The sequence below is a fragment of the Acyrthosiphon pisum genome, chromosome X (genome assembly GCF_005508785.2).
Source record: "Acyrthosiphon pisum isolate AL4f chromosome X, pea_aphid_22Mar2018_4r6ur, whole genome shotgun sequence".
NCBI lineage: Eukaryota > Metazoa > Arthropoda > Insecta > Hemiptera > Aphididae > Acyrthosiphon > Acyrthosiphon pisum.
The window spans coordinates 116,255,949-116,265,636 of NC_042493.1; the positions used below are offsets into that span (position 1 = coordinate 116,255,949).

The 9,688-nt window shown below is 27.9% G+C and overlaps 1 protein-coding gene across 1 annotated transcript; it reads right to left on the minus strand.

Annotated features, from left to right (window-relative positions):
* Positions 1–3,048: 3,048 nt before the first annotated feature.
* LOC100570288 (dosage compensation regulator-like) lies at positions 3,049–8,797 on the minus strand. Its single transcript, XM_003241877.4, has 8 exons — positions 8,607–8,797; positions 8,352–8,530; positions 8,096–8,266; positions 7,428–7,535; positions 6,481–6,596; positions 5,483–5,689; positions 5,190–5,416; positions 3,049–3,292 (listed from the first exon to the last, which is right to left on the minus strand). Exons 1-8 carry the CDS (start codon positions 8,779–8,781, stop codon positions 3,240–3,242), a joined length of 1,236 nt encoding a protein of 411 aa, XP_003241925.1. The 5' UTR covers positions 8,782–8,797; the 3' UTR covers positions 3,049–3,239.
* Positions 8,798–9,688: the final 891 nt, after the last annotated feature.

Genomic DNA, 9,688 nt, shown 5'->3' on the forward strand with positions numbered 1-9,688 from the left:
GCTCTAATAATTACTAATATAAATTATTGTGTCCCATAAGTTAATGAAGTTCGCCACGCCACTGCACGTAGTATAAATCTATGAATAATTTAGCGATATTACTAAGTAAATCGTTATCGATATTCTTATTTCTTGAAATATCTTAAATACCGAAGTCCTAGTCTGAGGGTCTAAAAGTAATATATTATTATAATATATAATTAGTAATATATTAGTATATACACGTCCGAAGGGGGGGTCTAAAGCCCCTTAGCCCCCCCCCCCTGGATCCGCGCCTGGATACGACGGTCGACGAAGGAGTAATATTTTGACGATACTCGCCGATTAGGATTGTAGGAGCATACTGTAATATTAATAATATAAATATTTATTATCTCTATATATAATATATAGTTATTGTTTTCTCTGTTCTTTGTTTGGAAAAGCTTTGCGCGTATTGCCGTATGCGCGTATTATAGAAGGGATAATTCTTAAAATATTTGTTGGATTATAATCAAACTATATAGGTAGGTACCCAATAATATATGTTCGACATGTGATTACCTACCTATTTGACTGCAATCCGCTTTGCTACCCTACGTCCTTAAAGTATTTTTCCAGCAATTTCTGCATAAATGCATAACATCATAAAAGTAAGTTTTCATTTCATGAAATTATTATTACAATTTAGTTTATATAGTATAGCCGTATTAAATAATATGTACTTACTGCGTGCGTATCTAGTTGTAGGTACTTACCTACTAATTACATGAATATGATAAGTAGGTACCCTAATCAACCCTACAGGCCTGTACAAATCATTAGATATTTTGGACTACCAGAGATATATTAATATTTTTTTTATACCTTTAGATATTACTAGAGCTCATATTTCTAGGCAAACACTTTTTTTAATTATTTTTTTATAAAAATGTGATTAATTTAATATCTAAGATAATGGATGAATATATTTTTAGCTTTTTTTGGCCTTTTTACTTATAAATGACTGTTCTTTTTTTAGATTTAAAAAGTAGTAATTTTAATATAGTTAATTCATGTATGACATACGCACCAATAATAACTTCAGTGTAGACACATAGAAGGAACATTCTCTATGTAAAAAATATTTTAAGTCCAAATTGTCAAAGTTTTTCAGAGAAAAATGTTTGTAAATATATGGTAGTTCATATTTTTTTTTAATAAACTTGTAAAATTTTACATAAATCTATTGCATTGTTTAGTTAATTTATTAATGGTTATTTTATATAACTAAATTAAATACTTTTTATTACCTGTTTTCACATTGAATTGTTTATATTATTGTTTATATTGCCTTCAAATCAGAGCCCTAGTTATTACTTATTATAATATAGCCACTTGTAATCCGTGTCGAATGCTGACTCCGATGTATAGGCATGCTCATAGGCGTGCACATACTTCTATTTCTGGTCGAGCCTGGTAGAATTACTGCCCCAATACTTTGACAGTGCACCTATTTTTCTTTTACACATTAACATACATTCTTATATTAAAATGTAAATTTTATGTAGTAAAAATGTGTAATATTTATATGTATAAATATAATCAAATACTCGACCAGCTCGCCATGTGCGCACACATGGGCATGCTCATTTATCATAATGTATTATAGTTCTATTTAATTTATATATAAGACTTTAATTTAATTAATATTAATTATATTACTTTAATTTATAATTATATCAAAAAATTAATTGACAAAGCGCAACCGACTGAGCGTGCCTTGGGTGGTTAGTACCGCGGTTAAAGGTCTCGGAATAACTGGTATTTCACAGTGATGATAAGCGTCATTTAGCTTGTGCATACAGCTACCGCATGCTCTGTCAGTAAATGTTGCGATACAGATAAGTATACCAGAAATAGATGACATTTTTGTCATACATTTTGATTTTTTTAAATACATAATATTATATTATTGATGACAAAATAATTTTTGTATTTTTATTAATTACATTTTTATTGTTAAGCATACCTGGAGAATTCGCCACTGTTTGTAATACATTATTAACATACATTTACAGTAGGTACCTAATTAAAATATAATATATATATTATATAGAAATTGTATAATATGTATTCTATTATACTATTATACATAATGATAATTATTGATAAGTAAAGAATTTATAAAACTAAATTTATGAATATTGAATAGAGCAAGAATGTTTATGTACTAAAAACTGATAAAATATGCAATATAATATGCAGTAAATATATGAAAGAAAAAAAATCAAAATTGTATAATATGGTAAAAAATGGAAAAATTAATGTTATTAAAATTAATGATCACATCTTAGTACCTACAAGGCTGCAAAATGTATTATTCACTTTTTTTGCTAGACAAAATATTATTTTATACATTAATGTACATAATGCACTAAAAATATGCATTTTTTTATTTTTAACAATTTCATTATAAATTCTAATATAAATTTGGTATACTTACCTAAATACCTACTTTTTACCAAAATGATAGTAAAAAAATTTAACAGACATTACTGATCACAGAACAATTATTTACATACACTAAGGTAGGTGCGTGATAATTTTTTTTTATAGAGGTTTAGATCATATATTTAACTGGCTATACCTTCATAGTTTTACCAAGTTTGTTCAATTTATATCAAAATCTTGTAAAAGCATTCAAAAATATTAAAATAAAATAATTATTAATAATATTATACATTTTTACTAACTTAAGGCGCCCGATGCCATCATAATTTTGTACACAAAAATACACTCCTCGAGAATAATGAACCTGTTCTGTAGAATCAACCAAATTTGATAATTTTTTTTTAACCTATATAGAATAATATTCTACAGGCTACATAGAACTTTTTTAAAAGTAGTTTTTCAATATTTTAATCTCAGACTTTATAATATGTCTTCAAAAACTAATATTATTTATTTACAAAATATAAAATTGTACAAATATGGGGAATACAAGAATACACACAAAAAAATACTCGGAAGATTTTAAAAATAATATTAAATTTAATTGTAGAATAAAATACAATTTTGTATTATTAGTAAAATGTATTATGATTAATACTTGTGATTATTAAAAAATGCAGTAAATTGTTTTATTTTTATTTTTAATGTATTCAATACTAACCTACAGTGCCCGGACAATGTTAACTTATTCCAACATTGCCTTCGAAAAACGGGTATTATAATAATGATATAGATAAATAAAAACATTTGTTGTGTAGCAATCAGGTTCAGAAACATCTTTTAAATCCATTTTCACCGCGATAACCTGTGAAACCTTGTTCTAAAAACAAATAAAAAGTATACCTTAGATTATTATTTCTTAGAATCAAATTAGATACAAGCATCATTTTATAATAATATTGTTTAATTGTTATGAATAAATGTATAATGTATATTATTTATTTATTTTATTTTATTTATTGGAATATACGGGCTAGGCCCTTTTTTACATAGAAAAAACAGGTAATAATATGGTTTACAAAGAAAGAAAAGTAAATAGAAGATGGAAGAGAAAAAAAAAAATAAATAATAATAATAATAACAATAATATTAATAATATACATATTCATTTCAATACTAATAAATAGGGTTGGGCCGATACCTCTTTTTACCGATACCCGATATTCCGATATATGCAACCGATAAAAAACCGATACCCGATATATTTGAAAACCAACATTTTCTGCATAAACAATGAACCGATATTAAAATATCACCGATACTATCAACCAAAATAATATTATCATTTTACATTTAACTATTACAATTTACAATCAACGCTATTACGCTGATAGATTTGGTTTTTTTTTTTTGGTATCGGTTCAAATATCGGTTTTAAAAAAAAAACCGATACCGATAAACCCGATACCACCAATATCGGCCGATATCGAGTATCGGTTTTAGTATCGGCTCATCCCTACTAATAAATATGACAGAGCTAACTAAAAGAGAAAGTGGGGTCCAGATTGGCATTATACATCATACGCCTTAAAGGCTCATTTAGTAAGTAGTTGGTGGAACAAAAAGGGACATGAAATGTAGTAATGGAGCGGGTGGAGCGTTGGGATACTTTAAAATTAATTAAGGATAGTAAAGTTGGGGAATCAATACTACCATCTAACAGTCCATTCAAGAACTTGCTACCCATAATGCGCCTGCGCTCTGCCAGTGAGGCTAGATTAAGTTGAATAGCAACTGGGGAATAATCATGAGGTGGAAATTTGATGCCTAACAGGAAGCTTGTAAATCGCAAGAACCTACGCTGTACCCTTTCGACCTGGCAAGCATTGTCGGCAGTATGGGGATCCCAAACAATGGCACCATATTCAATAATTGGCCGGACTAACGAACAGTATAAAACTTTCAATGACAAAGTTAGGTTAAGGTACTTTGACAATCTCATTATTTACCCAACATTCTTAGAGCTTTGCAACAAGCCATTTCAATATGAAGGCCCTGGTCAAGGTTACTGGAGAGTTTGAACCCAAGATCCATCGTAAATCCATCACAGCGAGAAATTATTGATTCATATTAGATTAGATTATATTTTAAAGATTATTGGTATAATAGTATACATAATATGACTAGTGAGTTAGTACTTAGTTGCTTATAGCATGACAACATTTTTAATTTGAAAATTATGTGGTTCCTTTAATGGTATAGAGTGGTTAGTGGTTAAAACAACTCAAAAAGTTATTAAAACAAAGCTTGAAGTATACATTTAAAAACTTAATATTATTTACGACTACCCTGTCGATAATGTCTGCACACTGCAATCACGTATGTTGGTTATAATGGTAGTGACTTACGAATAAAGGTAAATAAATATATAATAATAACATAAATAAATAATTTTATTATTGTTGAATGATGATATTTGAATAATGTATTTGAAATTCAAAACACCTAACCATGCGTTAGCCGACACCCCCATAGCCTATATAGTATAATATTATAAAAAAAATGTTGTCAAAAGTATGTATTACACATTCAAGTCCAGTAATTCAAACTAAATGTATTTTAATTGCTTTAAATATTAAAATAATGTATTTAATAAAAACAGTTTATAATTTAACTAAAAGAAATAAATATATAAAAAAAAATAATTTAAATTTATGAGTGAAACATTTTATATAACCTAATTAAAATTTTAAAAAAAATCTTAAAATGTTGCATACCTCTTACAGAGCGACCACCATCATGATAACTTCTTTGATTATATTCATCACAAAGTGACGAAGAATTTCCACGGTAACCTATTCCTTCATTATACCTTCCTCTACCACCTCTTTGAAAACTATTATAACTAGGGTGAGAATGATTAATATGTTGAACTTTATCATCTGAAGCATCACCACTCTCATTAAATGTTTGGTTAAACTGTCTTCTATAATTTGGTCTATCACTATAAATTAAAAAAAATGTAAGTACACATTTATTTGATGAATAATAATAAAAAAAAATTACCTACCCTTGAACAAACGTTATTGGAGAAAGATTGTATCTGCCACAGTTAAAATTACATAGTTCTTTTAGAACATTTATAAGTTTAATATCTGTTTCACTTAACATTGCAATAGATTCTGGTTCTTCAGATGCATGTACAATTAAACTTTCAATAGCTGGTCTTAAAGCTACAATTGCAGAAGCAGCTGTTACATCCATTTTTAAATTTATCCTATAAAATATAAGTTGATATATAGCTTTGTTAAATAACTAATAAATTTATAATACTGAATATAATATTTTTCTCAAAGAAATCGAAAAAATAGTTTTTTAAACTTCTTTAGATATTTGATTCCTTTTTTAAGGTCCTTTAAGGACCTTATAAAAATAAGAGCATTCTTATCGTCATCGATGCAACCTTGAAATGGCTCAAAGAATTCGAAACAAATGTGGAAAAGGCACTCTGATCAAACTTTAAAAATCCTTACTAAACAAACAGTATTAGAGGGAGAGACGGATAACTCTATTATTACCAAACTGATAGGTGAACCGGTAAAGTCGAATAATAATGACACGGTATCAGACATGGGCCTTACCATCAGAAGTGTAAGCCCGCATGTAAGTAGAAGAAAAATCCTGAACAGTACCAATCGATAGATTTCAGAAAAGAATAAAATGTAAGAATATGAAGTATATTAAATAAATAATAATTTAGCTTAAGTTTAAATAATTTTAAAAAATAAAAAATAATTGTTCACATTTTCAATGGTTGGAAATGATAATAATAGAACCACAAAGAGTGGAAGTGTTATATACCGATATCCACGGTGGTTACGGTAGTCATATTTGTTATTATGTATAAGTTATAAGTTTATAATTATAGTAAGGTGTGGTGAGGATTGTCCAGCGCACCGATAAGATATGATATAACGTATGCGTAAAATGTTTGTCACGATAAACTGATATCAGTGTATTCGGCACATTCTTATTATTACAGAACATATTATAACAACCATTAAATACCAATTATCTAATTGGACTAATTCTTTAGTATATTCAATTTTGCGAGCACCAAACAATAGAAGATGAATAGGAGTTACCATCGTCATTTGCTTGCAAGATACAGCTGTAGTACGTACCTAAAAAAAAATGTAATAAATATAAATATTATTTTATACATATACACATAGCATATTTTAAGGAATACTATTAAGGAAATCATGTGACATATTAACTAATACTGTATCTATGTTTGAGTAGTAAATGAACATTAGAGTGCGTTATCCGTTATCTACTAATTGTTTCTGAGAATCACTGTCACGTTGAGTTGGGCAACAGCGCGCGGAAGCAACTCACACGCTCACGCACATGTCAATACATCACTAAAAATGAAATATATTTTTGTTTGCATGACCATAATTACTACTAAAAGCGGTAATAAATTAATCATACTACCCGAAGTTTGATTGTAATTTCGAAAAAATGGTTGAATTTATAAACTTCTAGACTATGCTTCTTAGAAATCACTTTTTTTAGTTAAAATCAGACGTGCCCAAAATAAATACAAATGTAATGCAATCATTTCATAAGATTTCTAAAAAAAATGGTTATATTAAGGTAATTTTAAATTGAAAATTGAAAATCGACTTCCTAAGAAGCCTAGATATTTTTACAATGAATTCAAACATTTATAAAAAAATTAAGTCGGTCATTCTGAAGTATGTGTAATTTACCACTGCTTGTTGATCTAAAACGTATGAAAAATACGTGCGATGCAATCCCCTTACATTTAGAATTTTGGGCACTTAAATTGTTAAGTTTAAACCATGCCATGATTATTAATTTCAATAGCTAAATAATTCCTTATTACTTATTAGCATTATTTTGTAGAACTACAATTTATTAGGTGTTAGTGTCATACAATTTATCAAATAAGATTAATTTAGACTACATAATAAGCTGTATCTTACTTTCTCTGCAAACACAAAAAATGGTGATTGGAAAGAATCGTCCATGGTATTATTACAATTAACAGATGTCTTATGAATAAGTGCAAACTTTTCTTCTGTTGTGTATACCTATATGTAAACAAAATACATATTAATATATTTAATTAGATGTAATATCCACATTATCAAATGATCATCAATCAGACCGAAATGGTAAACTCATTGTAATAAAATCAATATTTAGTATTTACCGTGTATAGTGATATATTATTTGCAATGTAAATACAATTAAAAATATAAAAATACATTTAAATTACTGTTCATATTATACTGCTTATTACATTAGAATAAAAATATGACTATGAAATATGCTCAACATATTTTGTTATTCATTTGAATTCCAACAAAATATATGACTCTAAATTTAATAAAATTCTAAATAAAAACACACCAGTTATGTGAAGTCTTTAAAACACAATCATCAAAGTGAAAAGCTATCGGAAGAATGCATGTGTCAATATGAATAAGAGTCACTAACTGGAGGCTTCCAATAATAAATTACTAGTTTAACAAGCTTTCAAAAAAAATGTGACAAAGTTTTTTTTCATAATTTCTTGTTCCAAAACTGATACATTTTTGTTATTTTAATGATTAATGTTTGTTTATAAATATATAAAACTAAAATGTACCTTCCGTTTTACTCTGTGATAACACACATTAGGATAAAATCCCATTGTTAAAATGGCAGATACTACATCTAATAATGGTTCATCGTGCATTTCAACTCCAAAATCAAATCTCTGCTTTTCAAAACATATTTCAGGAAATCCAATTTTGATAAATAGATCTTTCAGTTGTTCCTAATAAAACAATACATTTTTTAATATTATAAATGTACAATTATTGTTTTAAATATTATAAATAACTTTAAATATAATTGGGTACCATAGCATCTGCTGTTGTAGTCAATGATGGTTCCGACAACATTTTACGTTCACAGTATTCTGTTGGATTAATGTTACAATAGTCCAAAGATTGCCATTGTTGAAAAGCATTTAGTAGAGCCAAATGATCAGAACAACGGTTACCAGAGAAAGCACGCTGTGCTGGTGTCATTCTATGATCTAAAAACATATAAATATGAAAAAATATTGATTTGAAACAAATGATTTTCCATAATTATTATATAAAATAAATTACCGAATACAAATATATCCGTCATGTTTGAACATATAGCAGCTATAATAGCAAAAGCATCCCCTAACATTAAGATATTTCCCAACACCATCATGCGACCAATCTGAGGCTCGACTGGTAATTTTGCTAAAATACGACCAAGTGGCGTTAACTCTTCATTTATTCCAAGACATTTCATCTCTAAAATGTTTGAATATAAAAAAATAGTACATTAATAGAACAATAATAACATATTTAGAAAAATTTATGCAATAAGACATTTAAATTAGAATTTAAAGATAAAACTAAAAAAAAATTCAGTAGAGTTTAAAGTTATTTATAGAATTATTCTTAATAAAATAAGATTTTCACTAAAGAATAAACAAGAGAAAACATTTAATTATTAATGAGGGTTGTAAGTAACAATGTTAACCTAATGTAAACTCTAATATTAGTTAATATCCATGTACTATATACTATGTTGGTGCTTAAATAATAAAATAAATACATGATGATAACTTGGGGCCGGAGTGGCGCAGTGGTCACGCACATGACTACGACTCACACAGTCATCGGTTCGATTCATAGCAAAGTGCAAAAAAATGTGTGTGATTCTACGCAGCCACCATTTTCCCGTGCTGTCGTCCGATTGCGTCATCCGGTTTTCCACTGGGAGTGAAGACCGCACATGTCTCCTCTTGGAGAAGGGGGGTAGTATCATGCATATAAATGATATATACATAGATAAATAGATCACATGATCTCCCTACTAACCACTTGTGATAAGCATTGTCAAAGACCTTGAGGTCGATTCAATGAACAAATATAGAAAAAAAAAAAAAGAATGGTGATAACTGATATTTTAAGTAATTCAAATAAGATATTTAAATAAAATACAGTTCTGTATTTTATAATTTGTAATCTTAGCAAACCAAATGGAAGAAATACATTATGCATACATCTTCATAGTTTATTAGTTAAAAGTATATGCTAGAAACATAACTAACCAGTAAAACAACATTATTTGTTTCATTGATTAATATAGTTTACATTTAAGAAGCAATTATTTTCTTCTTATTTATTTGAACAACACAATAGCAGCATTT